The sequence below is a fragment of the Cyprinus carpio genome, chromosome B24 (genome assembly GCF_018340385.1).
Source record: "Cyprinus carpio isolate SPL01 chromosome B24, ASM1834038v1, whole genome shotgun sequence".
Taxonomy (NCBI): Eukaryota; Metazoa; Chordata; class Actinopteri; order Cypriniformes; family Cyprinidae; genus Cyprinus; species Cyprinus carpio.
In genome coordinates, this window is record NC_056620.1 from 2,542,611 (window position 1) to 2,569,603 (window position 26,993).

The 26,993-nt window shown below is 33.9% G+C and overlaps 2 protein-coding genes across 4 annotated transcripts; one reads left to right on the forward strand and one right to left on the reverse strand.

Annotated features, from left to right (window-relative positions):
• Window positions 1-599: 599 nt before the first annotated feature.
• On the reverse strand, window positions 600-17,430 carry LOC109049662 (uncharacterized protein C18orf63). Of its 3 annotated transcripts, none has more exons than XM_019067318.2 (14): window positions 17,327-17,430; window positions 16,955-17,135; window positions 16,015-16,093; window positions 14,929-14,985; window positions 14,088-14,199; window positions 13,122-13,163; window positions 12,064-12,140; window positions 11,159-11,265; window positions 10,808-10,904; window positions 9,098-9,183; window positions 7,562-7,745; window positions 4,343-4,957; window positions 2,318-2,392; window positions 600-971 (listed from the first exon to the last, which is right to left on the reverse strand). In XM_019067318.2, exons 2-14 carry the CDS (start codon window positions 17,080-17,082, stop codon window positions 849-851), a joined length of 1,782 nt encoding a protein of 593 aa, XP_018922863.1. In that variant the 5' UTR covers window positions 17,083-17,135; window positions 17,327-17,430; the 3' UTR covers window positions 600-848. The 3 variants fall into 3 exon arrangements, with proteins under 3 accessions (XP_018922863.1, XP_018922864.1, XP_042607972.1); XM_019067319.2 differs by having other exon boundaries at window positions 16,955-17,083; window positions 17,327-17,424; XM_042752038.1 differs by lacking the exons at window positions 14,929-14,985; window positions 17,327-17,430 and having other exon boundaries at window positions 16,955-17,131.
• Window positions 17,431-17,734: 304 nt separating this feature from the next.
• On the forward strand, window positions 17,735-21,409 carry LOC109049666 (cytochrome b5-like). Its single transcript, XM_042752039.1, has 5 exons — window positions 17,735-17,999; window positions 18,700-18,828; window positions 20,849-20,878; window positions 20,970-20,998; window positions 21,249-21,409. The coding sequence occupies exons 1-5, from the start codon at window positions 17,865-17,867 to the stop codon at window positions 21,331-21,333; spliced, it is 408 nt and encodes a 135-aa protein (XP_042607973.1). The 5' UTR covers window positions 17,735-17,864; the 3' UTR covers window positions 21,334-21,409.
• The last annotated feature ends 5,584 nt before the right edge of the window (window positions 21,410-26,993 follow it).

Below are 26,993 nucleotides of genomic sequence, written 5' to 3' on the forward strand. Positions count from 1 at the left end.
CCCTATCATTAGCCATCAAAGTGGCTGGGCCTGATTTCCATCTCAGTCAAGAGCCCCTGACTCTACTCTGACTCTTCTCTGGAGTCTGTGGTGTTATTAGGGTTGAGGAAAGCCACCTTGCTTCACTGTTTTCTGCAGGTCCTTCGTTCATTATTGCCAGCTGAAATTCTATGTCAGGCAAGATCACGGAGAAAACATGCTAGAAGCAACATTAAAAACTGCATTTTTTATCCCGATCTCACATGGCTCATCTAGATCTTTTATCATTTTTATAAGATTTCAACAAAATAGTAATGTCTGCAATCAAAAGAAGAGATTTCAAGATAAACTCCCTCGATTCTGTCATTAAATTCCTGAGCTGCTCTTTTCATGAATTATATACCTCTTCTTACTGCATGTCAATAATTGTCTAATTTGTGTCCGATTTTACTTCTAAAGGATTTTAGGAGAAACTTCTGAGACAAAGTTAACGCTTCATCTGGTTCTTTTCCAAAGTCTTGATTAAAGTCAGAGCATAGTTTAACTAAAGGTAAAAGTTTGATCTGATGACAGACAAATGACCAACAAGTTAAGAAAAAAAGGACTACTATACAAAGACATGTTTTTTTTTGCTTTATCTGTAGCTCTTTCCAAACTCTGGATCCAATTAAACAACAGATTTTAGCTTAAAAGGTCTTGCTTGAAAAAATAAAAAGTCTGAAACCAAATGTCATGTGCAATGAATATGGTGTAACTTGTGGGAAACGCATTGAACTGTCAACAGAGTTTGTCAATGGAACAAACAAAAACTCAGTATGCAAAGTCTCTATAGTGTGTGTTTTTTAAGTGAGTAACCAAACCCAACACTCCTAAGTTTCACTCAGACATTTCATGACCTTTGACACCAGCTCCTCTTTCTTTTCCTTTGAGCGCACATTGATCCCTCGACTCTTTAACCATGTCTGCAGAGTCGCCGAGCTGACCTTAGAGAGCTGAAAACAGAAAAAAGAAATAACCTTCCTAAGTTTTGTTTGCAGCTTGAAAACTGATTTACGTTTTTAAACAGCAATAAATAACTGACGGAATCTGCACAATTTCCCTCCACATTGTTTGCACTGATGTTCTACACAATGGATTTAAACATTATACAAATGTGCTCAAATGAGCATCAAGTGCTATATTTACTGGTAGGTGAAAGCATTATAAATTATCCAAAATGCTTAATAAACAAACATGTTAAGGGCAGAGTTGAGACTAATTTTATTATCATTTATTTTGTGCATTTTACAAAACTGTATAAACATATTGCCAATTCTTTATAAATTTACAGAATCGGTGTAGACCAGTAAATTACTTGATATTAAATGGATGAATAAATATTGCTATTTTTTTTAATCGAACAGTACACATAGTAAAATATAGTTAACACAATATTGTATTGTACAATACAGTAATATTGTAAAATATTACAATTTACAATTTCAGTTTTCTGTTTTGATATATTGTAAAAAGTATTTTATTCCTGTGATCAAAGCATCATTACTCCGGTCTTCAGTTTCACACGATCCTTCAGAAATCATTATAATATGATGATTTTCCACTCAAGAAACATTATTATCAGTGTTGAAAACACTTGTGCTGCTTCCTTTTGTGGAAACCATGATACTTCAAGGATTCTTTGATGAACAACAGCATTTATCTGAAACAGAGATCCTTTGCAACTTTATAAATGTCTTCACTGCCAGTTTCAATTAATGGAATGGATTATTTTTTGCATAAAAGCATACGTTTCTTTTAAAAAGAACCCAAACTTTTAAACAGTGGTATATCTTTGTGTAAACCTCTGCTGTACAGAGCTGTAGAAGAGCTGAAAGGCTGTTCACTTGTTATTGCTCCTACAGTTCAAGGTCACCCATCAAGCCATAACCTGAACCAGCCACAGCATCATTACATATCACATGAATTAAAGATCTGATATGGCTGCACCTGTTAGTAGCCTCCATCATAAAGAAAAAATATGAGCTTATCTTCTCTCTTAATGACATTCAATCAAGACCATGAACACATGCCAGACTCGTAATGGGTCTCATTTAGACGATGCGTGCCAATGAGCACTTCACACTGCTGGCCTCTGGACTATAGAAGACTGTTCTGCCCTGCAAAAGTGAAACATGGCAACGACGCCAGCACTCCAACTACAGCTTTGAAGTTTCTGAGTTAAAGATAACATGGTGTTCTTATGAAGACTATTTCTATGGTACATTTTATGTATGTGCAATTGTAAAAAAAAAAGAAAAAATCATAGAAAAACAGACTGTAAGTAATATGCTGAAAGTACCTGATTGCTCGTTGCATATACTTCCACGTCCTGCACACTCTTGAGCCTCTTTGGTTTTGACTCAAACGTGTCTCCCTGAAAGATGTCGAGACAGGATCCATTAGAAACATTACACCAGATTTAATCATTCATGAAGGTTCATCAATTATTTTCAGGAAACTGCGCCGATTAATTTGTCTAGTCTTGCTAAATCAGTGCCCCACTATCCCATGAGAAATACAGCAATTTGCTACCTAAATTTTTACACTTTCCAAGTGAGAAAATGTAAGTGGTGCTTGCCTGTGCAAAACGTACCATGCATTTGCTAAGAGCTCTGTTTTTTGTAAGTTTAGCTGCTTAGAAATTAGGGCCGTATGATTTCTGCGATGCAGAAAACTCGAACAGAATCAAAGAATCTGGTCATAAAAAGGAATTTACTGTATTACGTCAAAGTGTCTGTGAATATTAAATTGCAAAAAGACTATTTGATTGGTCGATTAAATATAAGAAAACTGTCTTTGGACAGTTAGAGCAGCAGAAAGATTTCGGTTTACATTAGAGAGTGTACAACATTTAGTATTTTTAAAACTACACTTAAACTATGGCTTGAGAAAAACCAAGTATGTGATCACTGACCTGATTTTTTTTATTTTATGGAGTGTGATGTGATAATGTATGTGTTGTATGTATTGTAATGTTTGTGACTGAATATTGTAATTTTCTAACAACATCCCGCCCAGGGACTGCAGATGCAAATTAGCTTTAAAGCTAACTCTGGCACAACACTTGTGTTGTTCATTATCCCTGTTAAATAATGTTAAACTAAACTTAACTATTTAAATATGAAGTCTGCATGTTCTGCATGTCTCTGTGCTAATAAGCACCACAGTTTTGTCTGGTACACACATAAGCAAGCATATTTTTTTTAATAATTTATTTTTTATTTTTAAAGGAATAATTTATCATTTTTTTTTTAATTTTTAATTTTGAACTCTGTTGTGCAGCATTTTGTTTGCTAAAAATAAAAGGAATTGCTTAATTTTAATTTTTTTTAAATATGTTTTATGTCTTAATTTGATTACCACCAAATTGATAAATCCCCGAATTTGAGAAAATGTAATGGAATTGGAGAAAAGATAAAACATGTTTCATTGGGCATCTAAAAATATTATTTTTGTTAAACTTTTAATAAACTTTCACAAGTTCGCACTTATGTATAATCAGATTGAGATAATAGTAAGCATATTTGGCGTGCTCTCCTGCGGGAAGGTTCTGAGTCTGGAATATAGTCTGAAACCCTAGAACTCCTCCTGTCCCTAGCATGGACTGAGAATAGTTTAAGAGTGAGGAGCTGGGGTGGAGGAGGGATGCCGGAAAACTGTCATGGGACAGAGGGGAGTCGGCTGTATTAGGGTTAGGGTATAGTTGAGATGCTAGTTAAGATGATTAACTGAATGAGCTACACCTGTGCTGAATCGGTTGATTATCTGATCACGCACCTCCCGATCCTTGTTAATAAAACATCATGTAATTGTTAAATGTGACCCTGGACCACAAACCCAGTCATAAGGGTCAATTTTGTGAAATTCCATCGGTGGTTTGTTAGGAGGACAATATTTGGCTGAGATACAACTATTTGAAAATCTGGAATCTGAGGGTACAAAAAAAAAATAATAATAATTATATTTGAGGAAATCATCTTTAAACTTGTCCAAATGAAGTCCGTAGCAATGCATATTACTAATAAAGAAATAAGTTTTGATATATTTACAGTAGGAAATTTACAAAATATCTTTATGAAACATGATCTTTACTTCATATCCTAATGATTTTTGCCATAAAAGAAAATTTTTTAATTTTGACCCATACAATGTATTGTTGGCTATTGCTTCAAATATACCTGTGCTACTTATGACTGGTTTTGTGCTCCAGGGTCACAAATGGTACATGCTTAATAATTTAAATTTATTGGACATGCCTTTTGATAACTAAAATTTAATTGGAGGGCGGGTGGGTGTAAATCAATAAAATGCACAGCTTACTTACTCCTCTATTGCTGGGGATCTCAGGCATGATGTGGGGCTGCATCAGTACTAAAGGCAGAGTAGGGATAATCACATTGACTCCGCTGTTGGTCTTTTCTTTACTTTTAGAAAAAGGTAAAGTTATCCGCTCCAGGGCTGGAGGCCTGGAGAACTGGTTAGAAGAGGCTGGTGGTGTGAAGCAGTGGGGTCTGGAAGATGATGACAGACAAGTAGATGACAGAGGCCTTATAACTGCTGTTCGCTTCTGCGCTTCCGGCCCCTGCTGCTGTTTCACTGCAAGCATCTCAGTCACGTTCACATGGCGGGTGTGGGATTTGTTTTTAAAGATTGGCACGAGCTTTGGTCTTGGAAGTGCAGATCGTGACTGGATGTGAGTAAAGTGAACATTAGTGTGAGACGAGGAGGACTGAGTTGCCAAGTTGGAGGACGTCCAGTCTTTCTGGTCAACAGACGAATCCAAACTGGATCTCTTTTTCTTTTCAGTCTGTTTTCCAGTTGAGTCACACTGACTGTAGTGGTGCTGCCCTGCGTCCCGTGGGCAGCTGCTGGGAAGCTGGTTCAGTACAGCTCTGCTGCTGTTTTCTGTTGTCACGTTTGAAGGCAGAGAACCAAAGCGCTAAAAATGTAAGGAAAGAGGAGTTTGTGAATAGGGAAATATATGTAAGTGTGCAAGTTTGGTTGATTCTGCGCTGATGTCTACAAAAATAAACTTTTAAAGGTTCACTTCCCAATAAACTTTCATGAAATGTAACATTTCTTAAATTTTGATTATAGCTACTCCAAAATGATATTGATCGATACGTAAAACTCTATTGGGTGGCACTAGAGACATGATATCTTAAGCCAAAATTGACATTAAATATATAAAATGTGATATAGTTTATAAATATTTCAGATTGTTTTAACTACAAAATATTACATTTATTTTATGTAAGAAAACAACTGTAAAATTATAGCACTGTGCATTATTTTTAAAGATTTTTTTTATTATTATAGTATTATTTTTAAGTCAATTTTTTTCTTTTGCCTAAAAGAAATAATCCACTACAGCTACTCATTTAATATTTAAATAATTGTTCATATTTAATTTTACTGATAAAATTGCTCCAACATGCATTGCAACACTTAAATAACCCCGAAACATCCCGTTATATTATGGCAGACTGACTCCACATCTGCTTCAAGAAAATACTTTCTCGATAGCGAAATCTGGAAGGTTTCTCTTAGTTAAACATTTATTTGTCCTGAACATGTATGTTGATAATGATGCTGGCACTAGTATGCTTTTGTTCATCCAACATAAATTAACCAGTCAGTTAATCATTGCTGCCTAATGTTGCCATTATCAATCATTACAGTCTGTGAGATTAATGAAGGCTTCCTCTGTGCCAGCTTTCCATCTGTACTAACAAACAGCACATATAGCGTTTCAAATCACGTGTCACAACATTTGTCAAAGTTTAATAACATCAACCCTCAGCTCTGGCCAGTATAAATTAAATCTTAACCCATCTGGCTGACTGTTAGACTCTCCTCCATGCACCAACAACAACTAAAAGGAAGAAATGATCTAATGTAGCATCAGGTATTGTTCTTACTGGAAACTCTTACTTGTATTCTGTGTAATAAATTTTAAGCGTCAGTTATCTAGCAAACTCAAGGATTGTTTGTGTAGGCAGACAACATCACACCACTTTGCTCACTGTCCATGTAAACACGTCCCATATGTGCGTGATGTCACTCGCTCCACTTTCACTGTGAGTTTAGGCAAGTTATTATATTTTGAGAAAGTTTAAGATTTTGTTATTCATATACTAAACAAGGGATCTTTATTCTTGAACATTTGCAGTTTTATGAAAGGATTTGATACAGGCCACGCCTTCGACTAAATATTGCTGTTTGCTGTTGAAGTGGATGGAAGCTGCAGTCATTAATAAGCATTGCATGTGCATGAAGTGTTTTGAGATGCTGTCTCTTTTGATCACTTATGTGGGCGGCTGATGTATTACGTGTCCAAGTATTTTAATCAGCATCAACATTTCAGATTTATATGAGAGTAAAAGGAAACATGCAGAAACTGGCCAAGATTTCTTTTAATTTATTCACCATAATTAATCACATTTACTAGATTCTAAATCAGGCCATCAAGGCTGCATGCATAAATAAGAAAATTAGCTTTATAAATAATTTTAGTTATAAATGAAGATTTAAATGTATATAATAAATGCACTCCAAAAGTGTGGCTATAGACAATCAGCTTTTAATGGAAAAGTCTTTATCATATACACACACACATATATATATTATATATATATATATATATATATATATATATATATATATATATATATATATATATATATATACACACACACACACACATATATATATATATTTTCCTTTTGTCTCAAAGAAGTAATCTACTGCAGGTCAATTTAAATGTTAATACATTTAATAATTTATAAAACATGGAGTTGCTCCTACAAAAGAGAATGTGCATATCATCTGCCTGTAAATTGGTCCCCATTTCTTTTAATTTATTCGCCAGATTTAATCACATTTTTACTAAATTTTAATTGTGGTATGACAAATAAATTACATCAGGCCATCAAAGCTGCATGCATAATAGTTAAGAAAATTTGCTATCTAATAAGTAATCTACTGATAATTTTCATAAATTTAAATATTTTATTTTTATTTATAAAATAGGAAATTGCTCTAACATATTATGTGTCTGTAACTGGACTTTTTTTTTTTTTTAAACCAGGTCATAAAAGCTGCATATAATAATTCAGAAAAAAACATAAGATGCGGTATCAAATCATTTTTTTATATTGAGAATAGCATGCCACACCAGTCCACATAGCAGCTTTCCAAAAGTATTTAATGTCTTCAAAACATGTTTCTAATTTCATTTAAAAAGGGATTTCTACTGTCTGCATAATCCGCTTGTTTGTAAAATCTGGGTAACACATGCATCTCAATAGTTTTGGAACATCCATAAAGCAACATATCCAGCTGCATCTGTGCTGCAGATGAGCATATTCATAACAAATTAGGCAATGTCAGAAGTAATACTAAGCAGCAGAATGCAGTACTTGATGTCAAATCCAATTGATTGGTACTTTATTTATTGCTATCAGCAGGAGAGTAAGCTGAGACAGCATGTTTGTGTTTATGGACACGTGAGTGTGTGTGTGTGTGTGTGTGTGCGCAGTACCTGAGTGTCTGGTCTGTTCAGTTCATAGCTGTAGTAGCAAGGCTTGCAGGTCATCTGCACTGAAAAACCGCACACACGCTCCAGTCCGGCCTGCAGATCTGATAAGAAGGTTCCCAGCACCCCCTGCAGGTCCACTCTGGGAAAGCACTGTACCGGCTGAGTGCGGATGCAGCACAATGGATATCTGAGCAGGAAGTCAAGGATATTTATTGCCAACATAGAGAAAAACAAAACAAAAACAAAGCAGTTATAAACAAACCAGATCCAAACACAGCATGATTAAAAATGTATGGTTTGTTTATAATCTTTAATTTGTCCCCGCAATGTGTAATGTAAGTGCAGACCTGGTTCATTATGCGCAGAGATCTAGCACAAGTGTGAAAATGGGAGTTATGTAATATTAATAATGAGAAACATGTTTGGGAATAGTGTTGAATTCCCAGAGTTCTGGGACTCATTGCAGTGGGACGAAACACAGTTGAAGGCTGCTCTGACTATTACTTCAGCATAGAACATACTGAGTATAATATGCAGATTTTCTTTATGTGCAGTATTGTTTAAAAGCTTGCTTTTTTTTGAATGAAAAAATAAATATTTTCACTCAGCAAAGATTAATTAAATTGATAAAAAGTAATGACAATTAAAACGTTACAAAATTTTCTAATTCTAATAATTGTTTTCTATTTGATTCAATAATATCCCCAGCTTAAGCAGTTTCTTGAGCAACAGATCAGCATATCAGAATGATTTCTGAAAGATCTTGTTACACAGAAGACTGGAGTAATGATGATAAAAAATACACATTTTACACCACAGAAATAAATTACATGTTAAAATAGACTAACATAGAAAACAGTTATTTTAAATTGGAATAATATTTCACAATATTACTTTTTTTACTGTATCTTTGATAAAATAAATGCAGCTTTGCTGAGACTTTTTAAAAGCACTTGGTCTTCTATTTATGTAGCAACCAGAAGAAATCATTTCTAACATCTGATTCTACTCTTGATCCATTGTTTAATTTTATTGCCATCAGGATTTTCCCAAAATTGGATTAAATATTTAAAATAACCAATGTATCATACTAATGCTTAAATGTTGCATAATGCAAACTGTTTCACATGTTGGCAGTGTTCAGTGTATATACTGTAGCACAGTACGTGATGCCAGTTCTGCAGTCTGAACATTTGGGAGAGAGTACAACCCATCTCATGCCCACTAGGTGTCATTATCACGTTGCATCAATGTCAGTCAAAACAGTCTGCTGTGCTACTTTTCACATTCAATTTGTAATCCAGCAGTGGGATTCATGTCTGAAATACAATTTTTTTTCTACCAAAAATGCCTTCAGATTAATAATACAATAAAATTAAAAGTGTGATGCTGTAAATTGAGCACAAGAAGATCATAAATTGGTGTTTTGGACAAGACTGTACCATTTTACTGAGAGCAAATGTTGTGTTATAAATAGCTTAAATCAATATCTTATTAACAGGGAAGTGATCATTAACTAAAACCTTTACTAAAGGATACGTGAACAGCTTGTCACCTATTGGTTTGAAGTACACACTGCAGTAGACGACTTCCTCTTCGCTTACTGAGGGCAGCTGATATCCATACTAAACCAAGAAAGAGAGACAGTTAAAGAGACAGAGAGATAGGAACATTTATACAGTTTAGTGAAATTAAGTAAAAGAGTTTTTTAATGGGAAGATTATCTTGCATTTGTCTGTGTTTGTGTATATTTGAAAGCAAGCTAGCACTTTTAAACTAAATATGTGGATGTGATTTAGGTTTAAACAGACAATATAAATGAGTAATCGTGCATGTCTGCACATACATACACATTTTGTATGATAAAGCCAAGCCCTACGACTGAGTCTGTTTGTGATCAAAGGTTACACTGTGAACTCTAAACCAAACAGAAGTGGATCAGAGTGCTGAAAACACACACACACACACACACACACACACACACACACACACACACACACACACACACACACACACACACACTAACACACACACACACACACACTCACACACACACACACGCACGCACACACACACACACACACTCACAAGCACACACACTCACAAGCACAAACACTCACACACTCACACACACAAGCACACACACAAGCACGCACACACACACACACACACACACACACACACACACACACACACACACACACACACACACACACACACAGTACTGTATGTGCAAACACACACATATTAACAGACTGGCAAGAGAGTGCAACACTTCCAGAGTCTAAGCAATCTAGCACCAGAATGACAGTCAATTTACAAACTGTAAACAACAAAAGCTGTGTCAGACACTGAGACACCATTAACTGTCAAGCCATGCTGTTTTATTTGAGTGCAGCCCTGTGCATAAATCAAAAATCCTGAAACTCTCTAATGATCTGTAAATTGTTTGCTCTAATTTAACAATGCAGTGAGAACTGTTCTGAATTTGTAGGGGATTAATTATGATGCATAACAATCACATTAACTCACAAGCAACCCATATGACTCCAGTCTGAAAATTAATGTCTTGTCAAGTGAAAAGCTGTGTGTTCGGAATAAACAAATCAATCAAGACATTTTAACTTCAAACTGATTTTCATGATACTGCTTCTCCAGAGAAAAGGTCTTCCTGTCCGAATCAAGAGAGAAATATGCACAAATCAAGCACTATTTACAAGCAAAAACAGCTCTAAACAAATATGTGTGAGGATTTTGATGTGAGAGGACAACAGGAGATGCACTTTTTTCCACTCAAGGAAGCATAGTTATGGATTATGGATTAATATTTTGGTTTAAAGTTGAAACATTTTATTGAAAACACCTTGATGTCTGAATGACAAACACACAGCTTTTGGCTTGACAATACAGTACGTTAACTGATGGACTGGAGTGCTGTGGATTACTTGTGGATTATTGTGATGTTTTTATCAGCTGTTTGGACTCTCATTCTGACGGCACCCATTCACTGCAGAGCATCCATTGCTGAGCAAGTGATGCAATGCTAAATTTCTCAAAATCTGATGAAACATACTCATCTACATCTTGGATGGCCTGTGGGTAAGTACTTTTTTTTATAGAAAATTTTCATTTTTGGGTGAAATATTCCTTTAAACTTCGGTCACTACTTGTGCTACAAACATGAAACAAATTATGGGGCTTATTACGGAGAGGTGTGCACTATTATTTTCTCCAGGTGGTAGTGTTTACCATGTTGTTCCATTGCTTTTGAAACTCCATGTAAGATTGGAATGGGCTTTGCTGTGGAATCCTGCGACTGATGCTAATGATTTGGCCTTTCTTCATACTGTTCACACACACACACACACACACACACACACACACACACACACACACACGAAGAGAAAACAATGAAATAAAAATATTGATTCGTTTGTCTAAATCTGACACTGCCAACAAAGGAGATTATAATTAGGACCTTTCCCTCCATGATGCCCAGTGGAGCAACAGTACAGCTCTAGACAGTGTCTGTTGTAAGAAGGTAACAACACGGTATAAAGCAGTCTACTGACACATGCACACATATACATAAACACATACCTTGGCAGAACGTGGCACCAGTTATTTGGCATGACTATATCCAGCACAGCATCATTATTGTGAAAGAAGTTCTTCACCACAGGAGCAGGAATATCAAAATCCTTTATCTGGCAGAAGACAGATGAGCATAAATTAACACCACACAAGAACAAGAAATATTGCAATCTGATACAAACTTTAACTACAGTTCATGTCTTACTGTGAATAACTGGTCTCATTAATGTCAATTATTATTACAATACCAATCATTTACCAAATTATTTTATGCAAATATTATGATCCATGTATCATAGCTACAGTATATATGGAGAAAGTAGAAATGCATTATTATATTTATACAAGAATGTTTGTAATGAATATACTGAAATATACATAGAATTTGTTACTGAAATTATTATATTTGATTTATATTTGATATGATTTATTTATATTTTTATATGCAAATAGTTTAAATTAATATTCAACTTACCTTAAAGATTTATTAGATGTATTTTAGTATATTCATAACATTTGTGTAAATCGATTATGAATAATGACTCCTTTTTATGCACATGTATATACAATGCATATACAGTACACATATTCTTTATATATGCATATTATTTAAATTCAAATTTGTTGTATACTAAATACTTTACAGTAATGTTTAAATAATCTTGTCAAAATGAATATAACAAACAAGCACACCACCTGGATTCAGCTAGTCATGTGAATCAACATTAACAACAATTAAGAGAAAAGCTTTTCCTTCTCCTGTCCACTCAGCACAATCAGGTTGACATAAGGTAGATATCGGACTCAAGCATAGGACATGAATGGAGGCAAATGTGTAATGCATGACAACGGCAGTAAATTGGTTAGAGGCTAGAATGGAGATTGTGAAAGCAGGCTGGAGGTGTTCTTACCACAGCTGGAGGAAGTCTGACTGTGTTGGCTTCCACACTGACACACAGTTGAGTCTCAGTGAGACTCAGCTCAAGCACTGGGAATGAATATACAACAGTATAGATGTGAGCACGAGCAGGGCTGGGTGATAATTCGATATGAAGAGTTCGATAAATGTTCGATATAATGTTTATGCACCAAAAGTGGAACGGAACAGTGACCACTCACTGCACCAAGGTATTGTGGCAGAAATTTGGGATATTCACACTGAATTTTAATACAGGAGTAATGATAATAATAGTATGCATTTGTGATTAAGCTATAGCATGTGTGCATTAGACTACTGTTTTTCATACAAATATTTTACCTAAAAACATAATAACTGTGTTTAACATAATTTAAATGTATGCTACTATGGGAGACCAATGCTTAATTAAAAAAATAAATAAATAAAAAAAAACCTTGGTCAGAATAAATTTAACCAGAGGTTGCTACAATTTTTACAGATGTTTCTGATTTTGATAATGAACAAAAATTGACCTCTGCATCCTAACTCAAGCTATCAAATGAGCATTTCTAAGAGAAAAAAAAGTTATATTATTATTATTATTATTATTATTATTATTATCAGGCAACCCAAAACTGTTTCTTGATTTGAAACAATATCATTCATTAGAATATGCAGAAACTAAGAAATACATTTTTCTATTTAGATATTTATTTTGTTAAGGAAGATTCATGGTCTGGTTTCTACAACTTTCACTTTGGAGCAAAAACCTGGCTTTAAACTTGAAAGAAATAAAGATGTGACATTTACCGTGATAATTATCGGATATCGACTGATATGAAAAATATTATTGTGATAACTCGGACAAAGCAAAAGAAGTACAGAATGTGTTAACAGTGAGCAAAACTGCACAAAAAAGATATTGTTTTCACTAGTAGAAATGCATTTAGATGTTTATCTATACAAGCACTCAACCACCTTAGTCACTGTGATCAAGAGAAATCACAGTCTAACAATGCAAACACAAACGGCAGTGTCTCTTGCCAAAGTATACAGACGCCTTCCACCTACCAACCGCATTGCGTTTTCCAGAGTCACTGAGGAAATCTTTTCCTGGGAAAGAAGGAAAAATCACTGTTACTCAATCAAGATGATGAAACAAGCTGCATTGAGATTTCTGTGTAATTCATGAAATGCTATGTGATGGGGGACCTGGTAAGATCATTAAGACGAATCTCTGACGATGTGTTTGAAAGAACTCGCAGATTTAATTATAGTGAATTCTTTATGATAGAGGACTCTGTAAGACTTCTGAGAGCCACGAACGCAGCTTAAACTGAGCTCAAGGACGGCACCACACACTTTTTCAAGGCATGGCCTCCAACACAAGGCCATCAAACTGTCCTATCATCTTACCATGCACTCATTTTAACAATTTATTACACTCATCTTATACTGTACATAATTTTTTTAATGCCCAATCAATCTTAGATGAGAAACAAAAGTGAACGACTTTCTAATTGACTCTTGATTAGAAGAATCACACATACTTTCCCGATTAATTACCTATACTTTAATTATTATTTGTTTATTTATTTTAGCTGTGTTTTAGGTTTGTTGAGTTGTAATTGTGGTAATTACTGTCGAACTCCAAAATTTGATGTGTGTGCTCATTTCCATTAAACTGGGCTGAGCTGACACTTGCTGACCTTGAGCCAAGGAAATAAAAATATTAACTCAGTAAAGATGAAAGATCATCCAGTGTTAGACTACATGAATTACTCATGCCTGCACTAGAACGGCGGCTCAAGGTGAAGCGACAGTTAAGATTACACACCAGCTAAATCAGCCACAAAGTGAACTTTACTCTCAGCCTGCACTAGTGAATGACTGCCTTCACATTCAGTGAACAGTAATTGTGAATTTCTATTGCCTCTACCATGCACGGGCAAAATTCAGCTTGATATTTTTTTTTTTAACATGGACATGTTTCAGGCTCTTGTAAGTACACTCTGGCTCTGGGATATTGCCCCTCACCTGCTATTAGATATTGTCCTGCTTTGTTCCATTTAGGGGCCAGTCTAGCAGTCACAGAATAAGACAAACACGTCTGCAGAATGGCAGGAAACACCCTTTGAGGAGGGTTGAGCTACAAGACAAATAGAAAGAGCACAAATGCTGTGTGCACACAGCAGGCAAAAGTGGTCCAACTCTGATTTCCAATTCTGATCTTTTACAATTCTAAATCAGATACAGCTCTTATGTTTTGTGATGTTTTATGATTCTGAATTTTTTTTGATTCTAATTTATATGAGTTCTATGATTTTAAAGAATTATTTATCTAATGTCGCATTTGACATTATTTGCTCATATATGCATTCAAAATAAATCCTGTTCATTTGAACATTTAAATATCACAACTTCCTCATAAATATTATGCAGGTAGTTTTTTTTGCCATGTTTTTGAATGTTTGAATTATTATAATTATTTGTAATGTATCTTGAGCATCAAATCAGCATATTAAAATGATTTCTGAAGGATAATGTAACATTAAAGACTACAGTAATGATGCTGAAAATTTAGCTTTGCATCATATTAATAAATTATATTTTACAATACATTCACACAGGAAACAATTCTTTTTAATAATAACAGTATTTCACGATATTATAGTTTTTACTGTATTTTTGATCAAGCAAACGTTTAAAAATATCTTACTGATGCCAGGCTTTTGAACTGTAGTGTATGTTTTGATGCAGTGGAGACTCAATTCAGGCCAGTCAAATATTGTAGGGTCAGACTGAACTCATGGAGCAACGAATATTTGAGACATTTTTTTCTGGACAAACAATACAGACTCTCTTTCTTTAAACTAACCTGTAGACCATGTTTGTGTGCAAAAGCCTGGATGATACCGCTCTTGTAAAATGCAATCTAAGACAAAGTGCAGGGAACAAAGAAAATCAGAATGGACAGTTAAACAAAAATAGCACGTTTAGGCCACTGTAAATCAAACACCGACCAAAACTAGTGATCTAGCGAAACACACAAAACTTCATTCAGTCTTTTCATTGAGTTGCGTTGATACAAAGGCATGTCGCCCTTCTCCTTTTGGAAGTGCTGATTTAATTGGCCTTAGTTCAGGACAGGAAAGGAGATGACAGAGTGTGTGGAATGTGCCTCGAATATTTTGCTTCGCACGAGACATGCCTTCGCACGAGCTGTGCTGACACGCAGACACACATGCACCCTCAGATGAAAAGTCACGCACATGCAACAGCACAAACTTCACTGACAGGTGCACATGCACGCAAGGTGATGCACATATCACGAACACTGAGGGAAAAAGAAGAACGATAACATGTTTTGACAGGAAAAGCAATATAAATCATAGATGCTTTGCGTGACATGGACTTTTTTAAGATAATCCATTTTGCTGTTAATTCAAATCATCATTAAATATAATTATGTTACATTTTATTGAAAACAATTTTATGAGCAAGAGCACTTGCTTTTTAGGTACTGTATGTACAACTGAGAGACACAAAGAATTGTGGCTGCTAGGTGTACTAAAAATAAATATGTCTTCAGCCTTATTTCTGCATGCATCGTGAATCTATGAAAGCTTGTTTCTACCACGGGATAAAAAAAATGTATACGTCTGACTATTTATCGCGCAATTAATTTTATTTTCCAGCAATTCTGACTTTTTTCTCAGAATTGTAAGTTTATCATCTCTTTCAGCCATGGAATAAAAAAAATAAAAAAGGTAATTGAGACTTTTTCACAATTACTTTTCACAATTACTTTTATATCTTGCAATTTTGAGAGTGAATTGTGAGATGTAAAGCAGGCTGGTTTTCCTATCTAATGTCACAGGACAATTATTAATATAGAATAATATATTAATAACATTTTATATATTAATTAATTAAGTAATATCACTAAATATATCATACTTACAGTCATTATAACAGTAATGCCCCCAAAATTGCCCAACACGGGAGAAGCAACGACGTCTGAATGCAAGAGAACAAGCTCCCTGAAAGACAGACGGAAAAGGTTTTCACACTTCAGAGGTCAAAATAACGAAATATTCTAGATTCGTTTGAGAAAACAGCCACGTGGTCTGTTCAGCTGATCTCACAGGCGGACGCAGAAGTGTAATGTTTTATAGAATTAACCCTGCTGTAAATCTATATAATTAAATCTGAGTATCCTTTCTGTGTTGGGGGTACTGACCCCATCGGTTTCCATTTGCCTAAAAGAAATCAACAATCTGAAAAAAACTAAAGAGTCATATGTATTTAGGAAAATATATAAAACCTATTGCAGCCTGTAAGAGTTTTAATAAATTAAGAATTCCTATTATGTTAAAAAAAAATATTTCTTTTGTAACAGAAGTCAATTTGACCCCAATATTTTTTTTTGTTAAACATTTACTTGATTTTTTTTTTTTTTTTTACAAATAGTATTTATTCCTATTCTGCCTTTTTATGTCTGGTTCTTTTTTTTTTTTTTTTCAAAGTGTCAAAGTTCAGTTTTCACCCTTTTTTTTTTTTTTTTTTTTTGTGAATAGCATGAGATCTTTATTTGTACAGCCTTTCCACATCACACTTGTGTGTCTAAACTTTGCATGCATATTCATGGCCCTAAATAAGAAAAAGCCATAAAACCTCCAAAGGAAATAAAGTTTAACCAGTGTTTCAAGCAGTTAGAAACCGAGTATCGGTCAAAGGGTAGATACATGACGTCAAGCCTCGAAATATAAGGGTCTAACAACAACAAGGGTCTATCGCGCTTTATTTACTTTATTTATAACGTTAGATGAATCTAATCAATATGTGAAGAACCAAAACTACAGTTTTATAACCAGCAGCACACATTACATCTGTATTTTCACCTGCAGGTTTTCACTTGTTTATTCCTCGAGTCCGTTTCATCGCAACTGTTCGGGAAGAACAGATTCACACAACACAGATTCCTCAGCTCCGGAAGACTGAGAAAAACCAAAGACTGTGTCCCACTCATTCTGAAAATGAAATTACGAGGGTAAAACTGGTCGAACCGACACAGTCACTGATCTGTGAACAAAATAAGATATTATTGGTTAACCAGAGACGGTTTTGGTCCGAAGACAATATGAAATTGTGCGCATATTCCGTCAGTAATCACCTCAGATAAGACAAAACTCTGTTATAACGTTACGTTACCTCTGAAAAAGGTTAGCGTATTACGTACATTGTGAAAGAAAGAAAGAAAGGGTTAGTTTTACCTCAGTTTGAGGTTATACAACAGTAAGTGCTGAGGTAACGTTACTAGAGCGCGAGATTTTGGCGGCAAGGGAGTCACTGAGGCTCGCGTGACAATGTTTGACAATGTTTGAAAGTTGTTTGACGGCGGCTATAGTGACTTAAAGGGCAACGCACTTCATCTTGACTAACGGAGATCACTTGGTTAACGTGACGGTTGATAAACGGCAAAGCTTCCGTATCGCGTGACAACTACGCGCTCGTGAACTTTCGTGAACTCCGAGTAACTCCGTGAGCTTTACCGAAACATCTGACCCACTGTGCTGATTGACAGCACTCGGTCCAATCAAAACAGATACGCTAGGCAACGCAAGCGTGATATCGTCCAATCAGATCTCGTCCTGAGCGGAATGGGCGTTGCCTGGCGAGTTGGGAAATACAATTGTTGCTGAGTCCAGTATTGAAGACAAGTACGTGAGCTGATCGATACGCGACTTTGGAGAGTTTTGTAACCCTGTTTTTTTGTAACCCTAAGAACAAATAACACATTTAAACCAACAAATGGAAAACAAGGAAACAGACGGAAAGGATGTTAAATATTATCGATTGTCAGAGGTAGAGGAACGGAACTCTTTTAAAAGCACATGGATTATCATTAATAATAAAGTGTACGACGTCACAAAGTTTCTCGAGGAGGTGAGTTTTAAAACTTCTAATGTTCAGTTTGATGCCAAAAATATTCGCATGAAGGTAGCCTATATTGTCGTTTTGGAATTGTGTAATGCATGCATTATATGTATTGCATTGTGTAAACAAGCAAAGCACCACTGCACTAGATTGTGTAATGCATATTAGGAATAAAATACACATAATGCAAAGAGTTTATAAACGAATACATTTAAAAACGCCTTGCACAAGAGTTTGAAAAGTAAGTATTGAATGGAGTGACCTTTGCCAAGTGCCCTCAAAGTTGAACCGAAAAGATTACAACATTTGGCAATTCATGTGTGAAGTGTGGAATTAACTATAGTGCATTAACCATGCTGAAATGTAGGCCTGTTTAATAAAACCTAATATAATTATAAGATCAAATGCACAGTCATTTTTAATTCAGGTTTATGTGAAGTGAAGCAATAGTTACATTGCACACTACCTGGATTATATAACCACCCAAACCTGACTTTTCACCTCTTTCCATATTATCTAAATCTAGAGAACTACTTAATTTAGTAACATTACTCTTGCTAGATCTAAAAATGCACGCAAGGTTTTTTAAGTTGCATGACTCGGTGCACCGTTGGCAGTATGTTTCAAAGGTCAAAAGGGTATATCATCAGTAAGCATTAGTGGGTTTGCTTTAAACTTGATGATCTGATGTGTTTGCTGGTGTCCACAGCACCCGGGCGGAGAGGAGGTGCTGCGGGAGCAGGCGGGTGGAGATGCCACAGAGAGTTTCGAAGATGTGGGACACTCGACAGATGCACGAGAGATGGCCAGTTCTATGGTCATAGGAGAGCTGCATCCAGTGAGTCTGCCAGAACGCAGTATTACTGTTGAGCAATAGTCTGAAGAAGGCCTTTTGATACAGCATTAAGACATCGGATGGTGTCAGACACAGCTGATTAAGTTCTTATGTGCTTTCTGAGAAACACTTTCAAACATATATTCACAACATGCTCTATTTCTACTCTTATGAAAATAGAAAAAAGCTAGACCGCTCTCAGTGGCTGTAATATTAAATTGCACCATGCATGTTTATCAAAGTCTGTTTTGCACGTTGCTTTGCAGCCATCAGTCAGCGCTGACGTACAAAAAGGCAGAATAGTCATTAAGTCATTATCGATTTATAGTTTCAATGAAAAAAACACACACAATCAAAATAACAGACTTCTCAGTCCCCCTGAGATATCAAAAGTCTTGATTTCTCATCCTGGACAACATCAGACCTGTTGAGTCATAGTTGTATCTCATGAAATCCGAGATGTTTTCATACACATACAGGGGCTTGAGATACTATCAATAACTTGGAAGCCATTTGTATTCCTATTGGAGGATCTGTAACGCTGCCGGATTCAGCACAGATGCTATCAGACGGTTTCTGTGACAGGAATAGAGCAGCACTCTGCACCTTTCATGCAGAACAGTAATTCAGATTTAAAGAAGTAGAATTAAAATAGAAAGAAATTCATAGGACTAAATAATTATTTTTAGGATAGAAAGAAATTCATAGGACTAAATAATTATTAATTTTTTTTTTTTAAATAAATAGCAATAATCTTTTTTTTTAACATATAGAAAATAAAACACACACAAACATATATAATTTATTAGATTACTTTGACTCCTAATATATATATATATATATATATATATATATACATATATATATATATAAAGAAATTAATATTTTTAAAATAAATACTTAAAATATTTTAAATAGTGCTGTCAAATGATTAATCGCATACAAAATAAAAGTTTTTGTTTACATAATATATGTGTGTACTGTGTATATTTATTATGTATATATAAAGACACACATGCATGTATATATTTAAGAAAAATGTTGTTTATATATTAAATATATTTATATATAATATAAAATATAATAATGTAAATATATAAATGTATATACATGTACATATTTTCAAAAATACTGTATGTGTGTATTATATATATATATATATATATATTAAATATATTTATATATAATATAAAATAATATATATATATATATATATATATATAATATAAATAATAAATGTATATACATGTACATATTTTCAAAAATACTGTATGTGTGTATTATATATATATATATAAACAGTTAATACTTTAATTGCTGCATTAATTTAATCAAATTGACAATTAAACGTTTATAGTGTTTCAGAAGATTTCTATTTCAAATAAATGCTGTTCTTTTGAACTTTTCTATTCATCAAAGAATCCTGAAAAAAAGAGATCCGTTTTCATCATATTTATAATAATCAGAAAAGTTTCATAAGCAACAAATCAACATATTAGAATCATTTCTGAAGCATCACGTGACACTGAATACTTGAATAATGATGCTGAGAATTCAGCTTTGATCACAGGAATAAATTACGTTTTAAAATGTACTCACATAGAAAATAGTCATTATAAGTTGTAGTAATATTGTGAAATATTTTAAAATTTTAAATTAATTTTTTTTTGTGTGATATATTTTTTATATTATTTTTTATTGTGTTTATTTATGATTTTTTTTTTACTGTATTTATGATCAAATACATGCAGCCTTTTTTAGCACAAAAAACATAATGTAGAACAGTGATGTGTATTTTTATTTTATATTTATGCGATTGTTGTTTGATATATATATATTTTGTATATTGTTAATTTTTGTTTAGTAGTTATTTTTACAACCACTGTAAAGCTGATTAATGGGTTTTAGTCACAGTGTGCTCGGTAAGACATGCTAATTGATTTGCTTTGTTGATAAAATATCAGTGTGTGGAAAAGCCTGAGATGTTTTTATTGATGCCTCTCCTCCTCTGCATTTCTCTCAGGATGACAGGGACAAGCTTGCCAAACCAGCAGTACGTAAATCATTTTTCAAACAGTTTTCTTTGTTTTGAAGTTGCATTGTGTGGAAACACCTAAACACGCATTTGGTTTTCTGTTTAATAGGATCCAACGACCGTACAGGAAAGCACAAGGTAAGTTCAAATGAACGTCTAGATGCTATTCCTAAGAATAACCCAAGGTTTTTGTATAAAGGTAACGCACACAAAGCTAAGTGTGGATGCTGTAACTTGTAACACACTTCATGTTTTATCATTGTTTGAGTGATCTTAATTTCACTTGAAACTTTCCATTGTAGCACAGAAAAAGCAAGATTCCAATGAATAATTCAAGTTAATTACCAAGTGCTTTGTTCCAAACCTTGCGTTGGGTCTCTTGTTCCAGCTGGTGGTCAAACTGGTTGATACCTGCGGTCGCTGCAGTAATCGTCACGATGATGTACCGTATATACACGGCAGAGGAGCCATGAGGCGCTGGTTCTCTCACTTTCTCTCACTTAATCCATTTCAGGTTTTCCCATTACCATAAAGATTCTACTAATGAAGGCAACTTTTGTGTTATTTTCAATGTGTGTTGTCAGATATCCCTTGAGATTTAAATACTGATATATATACAGATGTTTTTATGATACATGAAAGGATATTTTAGATCTAGCTTTATAAATTGACATACTAAAGATGAAGTTTTGATTGTCTAATTGTTTTCTGTCGTGTAATACTGTGTGTATACCATTTATTCAGTTGAAATGTCTATGCTGAAGTGGGGAATATCCTGAAAATTGTCACACGCATAAAAACAAGATTTTGTTCCTCAAAGAAAAAAATTAGTTTCAAAAAATGTTGTTAATCTTCATGTTTATTTATATTTATAATCAAAATCAAAAGTTTATGTTAAGAAATGAGTTTGGTGAAGTTAAGAATTGTGTTTGTTAGATTTAGTAGTAAATTATGTTAATATTATTTGTAGGGTTGTATTTTTTTATTTATATTTGTGTACTATATATATATAAATATATATATATATATATATATACATACACACACCACACACACACACACACACACACACACACACACACACACACACACACACACACACACACACACACATACACACACACACACACACTGCGTCTTCACACACACACACACTGCCGTTCAAAAGTTTGGGATCAGTAAGACTTGTAATGTTTTTAAAGAAGTTTCTTTTGCTCATCAAGGCTGCATTTATTTGATCAAAAATACAGAAAAAAACAGTAATATTGCAAAATGTTTTTACAATATAAAATAATGGTTTCAATTTTAATATCCTTTAAAGTAATATTTATTTCTGTGATGCAAAGCTGAATTTCCATCATCATGACTCCAGTATAAAGTGTCACATGATTCTTCAGAAATCATTCTAATATTCTGATTTATTATTAGAATTATCAACAGTTGTGCTGACAAATATTTTTTTGGAAACTCTGATACTTTTTTCAGGATTCATGATGAATAAAAAGTTGAAAAGAACAGCATTTATTCAAAATATAAATCTTTTCTAACAATATAAATCTTTGTGATCACTTCTTAACAAGTTAACACATCCTCACGGAATAACAGTTGTAATTTCTTTCAAAAAAAAAAATTGACTGACCCCAAACTTTTGAACACTAGTGTATATTGTTAGAAAATATTTCTATTCTAAATAAATGCTCTTCTTTTTAAATTTATTCATCAAAGAATCCTGAAAAAGTATCACAGATTCCAAAAAAATATGAAGCAACACAACAGTTTCCAGCACTGATAATAAATCATCATATTAGAATGATTTCTGAAGATCATGTGACACTGAAGACTGGAGGAATGATGCTGAAAATTCAGCTTTGTATCACAGAAATAAATTAGATTTTAATGTATATTAAAATAGAAAAACTGTATTTTATATCAATAATATTTTCACAATATTAATTTTTTCCCTGTATTTTTGATCAAATAAATAAAGACTTGATTTGATGAGGAGAAGTCCTGTAAAAAACATTAAAACTCCTGTAAAAACATTAAAAATCGTTCTGATCCCAAACTTTTCATCAGTAGTGTTTGTACACACACACACACACACACATATATACACATATATATATTGCATTATCATAAAGAGAGTGGGAAGAGATTTAGTTTAATTGTCATAAAATAACTTTCTATATTTGTTCTATGCAAAACTATTTCATATTTTTCTTTTGAATTTGGGGTAAAATATGAACATGTTCAACATGTGATTGTACACAACCTAACCAAAAATATAATTCTGTGCTTAGACAATCAGAAGTCACCACATGTTATTATCTGTAGTGAAGAGCAACACGGTTATGATCGTATTTTTGGCTGCCAGTTACACATTGATGTGCCATTTAAATACATATCAGTGTACCACCATAAACGGTGCTTATACATTCCCTTTTTTTCTTTAACAAAAATGAATGTAATATACTTGATATAAGATACATGCAGCTTTCCCATAGAAACATCCTTCCAGATGTTTACTGTGTGTGTGTTCATTGCTGTTTCAGTGCTGCTCCACACTTAAGCGAACGGCTGAGAGAAGGACACATTGTAACGTGTGCCAGTGTTTTATGTCACATTGACTGAATGCAGCAGACATATCATTCAGCTTTATTGTATTCCAATAAACAAAGAAACTGATTATGTGATTTTCTGGAATCTTTTTTCAGTACAAATTTATGCACATGCATTTTTATAATGTAGCATTACATAAGGAAGATTTGTATGTACAGTGGTCCTGCATTTGAAAAAAGACACAATATGAATGAATGGCATTTTATTATGTAACATAAAGATGGAACAAGACCACTTTTCATAATTAAAAAAAGTTAGATTATAAATGATAAAACATGAGATTATGATGTTTCTAATTGTTAAGTGCACATGGATCATGTCCATATTTAATGTAATAATGTACTACACCTGTGAACTTACTTCATACATGAGCTAAAAATCACCTTAAGACCTGGTGGTGAATGACTCAGAAATGTTAAGCTAGCTTTTAATGAATAGTTCACCCAAAAATGTGCCGAACTGCATGTTTATAAGAAACAACTCCATCAAATATCATCCATAACAACGCTTCCTCCAGTGAATACATCCATCTCCTGTTGTCTCTCACATAAAAATACACCCATATATCTGTTTAGAATGTTTTGGGACTGTTTTCACTTGTAAACGGCGCTTGATCTGTGCAGATTTCTCTCCTGATTCAGACTTTTTCACTGTAGAATGCGTTATTAAAGATTATATAGTCATATTTTGGCCAGAAGCAATGGTTTAAAGTTTAAAACATCAGAATTATGGATTTGTTTTGTACAAACGTGCACCTTTTTGCTTCACAAGATGTTAACTGATTGTGTGTTGTCGGTGGATTGGTTGTGTGTTGTTTTGTTGTTTTTATCAGCTGTTTGGACTCTCATTCTGACGGCACCCATTCACTACAGAGCATCCATTGATGAGACACTGATGCAATGTTACATTTCTCCAAACCTGATCCTATCAAGAAACATCATCTATATCATCCTCCTCCTCATCATCATCTTTAAGTGCAGATATCTAGTTTGATATTTTGTTGTCCATTGGAGTGACATTCAGAAGTGTGAAATAGTTTTGATCTCGCCATATTTATATTAGACCAAGAAATGTTACAACACTGACATCTGCTGGTGAAGCACCTCATTGCAAAAACCTTGTTTCATATTCCTCGTTTGGATCTGATGTGGTAATTGTTCTGACTCTTCTGTCCGAGTGTGTTACAGTTAAATAGAGCCAGAATATATGCTCATATTAAATATCAGATTTTATTTTGATTATTAAATAGCCTAAGTCCTCATCATCAGGGATGGGCAGTGTTTATGATACATGTATTTGAAATACGTATTTCAAATATAAAATAGGATTTTGTAATTTGTATTTGATAGGGTTGATAAAAATGGCTTCATATTTTGTATCAAAATACTTTAGTGTTTTGTATTTTTGTAGTTTTAAAGTAAGTCTACATGGTGACATCATAAAAATGCAGAAACTAGATGCTATGAATACAGGAGCCATCAGTTGTCTTCTTATGAATGACTTGTTTGTCATTGGCCTTTTGATACCAAGCACCAAGTAACTAAATTAGGATACAATTATGAGTCATTCTCAGACTGTTAAACATTAAACTGTTGGTTACTTTAAAACTAACCTTCATCTGGGAGATCACAGGGATATGGGAATATTTGATCTGTTAACTGGTTGCATATGTCAGATTTATTGCACAACTTTATGTTGCTATCAAACATTGTTTACTTAATCAGCTGAGTTAGTGTAATATGTGTCCCTGGAGCACAAAAGCAGTCTTAAGTCTCTGGGGTATATTTGTAGCAATAGCCAACAATACATTGTATGGGTCAAAATGATTGATTTTTCTTTTATGCCAAAAATCATTAAGATATTAAGTAAAGATCATGTTCCATGAAGATATTTTGTAAATTTCCTACTGTAAATATATTAAAACTTAATGTTTGATTAGTAATATGCATTGCTAAGAACTTCATTTGGACAACTTTAAAGGTGATTTTCTCAGTATTTTGATTTTTTTTTTTGCACCCTCAGATTCCAGATTTTCAGATAGTTGTATCTCAGACAAATATTGTCCGATCTGAACAAATCAATAAAAGCTTATCTATTCAGCTTTCAGATGATGTATAAATCTCAATTTCCAAAAATTGACCCTTATGCCTGATTTTGTGGACCAAGGTCATATATGGTGAAGGGAGAGATCAAATAAGCCAATCGATTGAAGGTTTGCGAAGAAATTTCATGCTCCTTTGTAAAAGTATTTCTTAGTATTTTTAAAACACAAATACAGTAGTTTATTTTGATACATGGTGTGGCTGCATATTCTGATACACTTAAAGTTAAGGTATTTGGTATTTTATTTGAAAATACCTTTTGATGTATCTTTGCCCAGCCCTGCTCATCATGTCATGTATTGTGCTTTAAGCCTGTAATAACATTTAAACTGCTGTTGGACTATGGGTTTACACAATGCTAAATCCATGTAAACGTCAATCAAAAGCCGTAGGTCAAGTGTATCTGTGAACTCGTGTTGTAGCTGGACATTAATGGTGTTGTAACAGTGTGTTTGTTTTGTCTGTGATAACAGCGTGTTTTGAAGATCTCACTGACCTGCGGACACTAGATGGGACAGCAGCAAGAACTGCTGTACTGACACAGAGACACATATGGACACTTTGTAGCCTGTTTACATGTTTGCTGGTTAAATCTGGGCAGAAACCTGTTGCCCGTTTCCAGCAACTGTTTGAATGTTTCCCTTAAAGCACTTTTACTGAATGTCCATGTCTCGTAGGTGTTTGGTGGTTAGGTTTGTGAGGACAAGGGCATGATTGTGAATGTGATGTTCTTCAATAAACAAGACGTTAATAGTAAACTATATTTCAAAGGAAAAAGATCTGTTAATAAATAGTTTCCTATGTTGTCAGAGCATCAGGTGTTATATATGTCACTAGCAGCACACAGCTCTGGAACGGCATGCTCTGAGTGAGATAAAACAGACAGTTTCCACACACACATACACACAACAGCAAGTGAAAACACACAAGTAAAAGCGCAAGGAATCCCAGAGATGTTATACTGTATATAAAAACTCTTGGAACGCAGCATGAGCTACGAAGTCTAAAGAAGAGAACAGCTGTATAGGTCACTTCAAAACTTCACATTATAGCATGTACTTTTATTCATTTATTAAATATAAAGTACTTTAATGATATATTGAGGAAAATGTTTTTCATTATTTATAAATGTAGTAAATATATATATTTTTTAATTTATTTATTCATTTATTTATTTTCACTCAAATATATTTTGGAGTATATTAAAGATATAATTCCTGAGCTGGTCAGTGAATTAGATAACACATTACACTATAAATTTTTAACATTACTGCATGTAGCACTGTCATGCTATAATCTAGAAATTTTGACAATATTTTAAATTATTTATTTATTTATAAATTGTGTTCTAAATAAATTAAAGTACTGTACTGCTGTAATTATTATATTATATTTTTATATTATGAACAAAT

Excerpts from the sequence above, each read along its gene's own strand:
- LOC109049662 (XM_019067318.2), bottom strand. The coding sequence starts at position 17,082 with ATGAGTGGGACACAGTCTTTGGTTTTTCTCAGTCTTCCGGAGCTGAGG. Across the intron at positions 7,746-9,097 it reads ATAGGTGACAAGCTGTTCAC|ATATCCATTGTGCTGCATCC; the intron begins GTATCCTTTAGT and ends CTTCCTGCTCAG. Across the intron at positions 972-2,317 it reads TATATGCAACGAGCAATCAG|CTCTCTAAGGTCAGCTCGGC; the intron begins GTACTTTCAGCA and ends TTCTGTTTTCAG.
- LOC109049666 (XM_042752039.1), top strand. The coding sequence starts at position 17,865 with ATGGAAAACAAGGAAACAGACGGAAAGGATGTTAAATATTATCGATTG. Across the intron at positions 18,000-18,699 it reads TCACAAAGTTTCTCGAGGAG|CACCCGGGCGGAGAGGAGGT; the intron begins GTGAGTTTTAAA and ends TGGTGTCCACAG. Across the intron at positions 20,999-21,248 it reads ACCGTACAGGAAAGCACAAG|CTGGTGGTCAAACTGGTTGA; the intron begins GTAAGTTCAAAT and ends CTCTTGTTCCAG.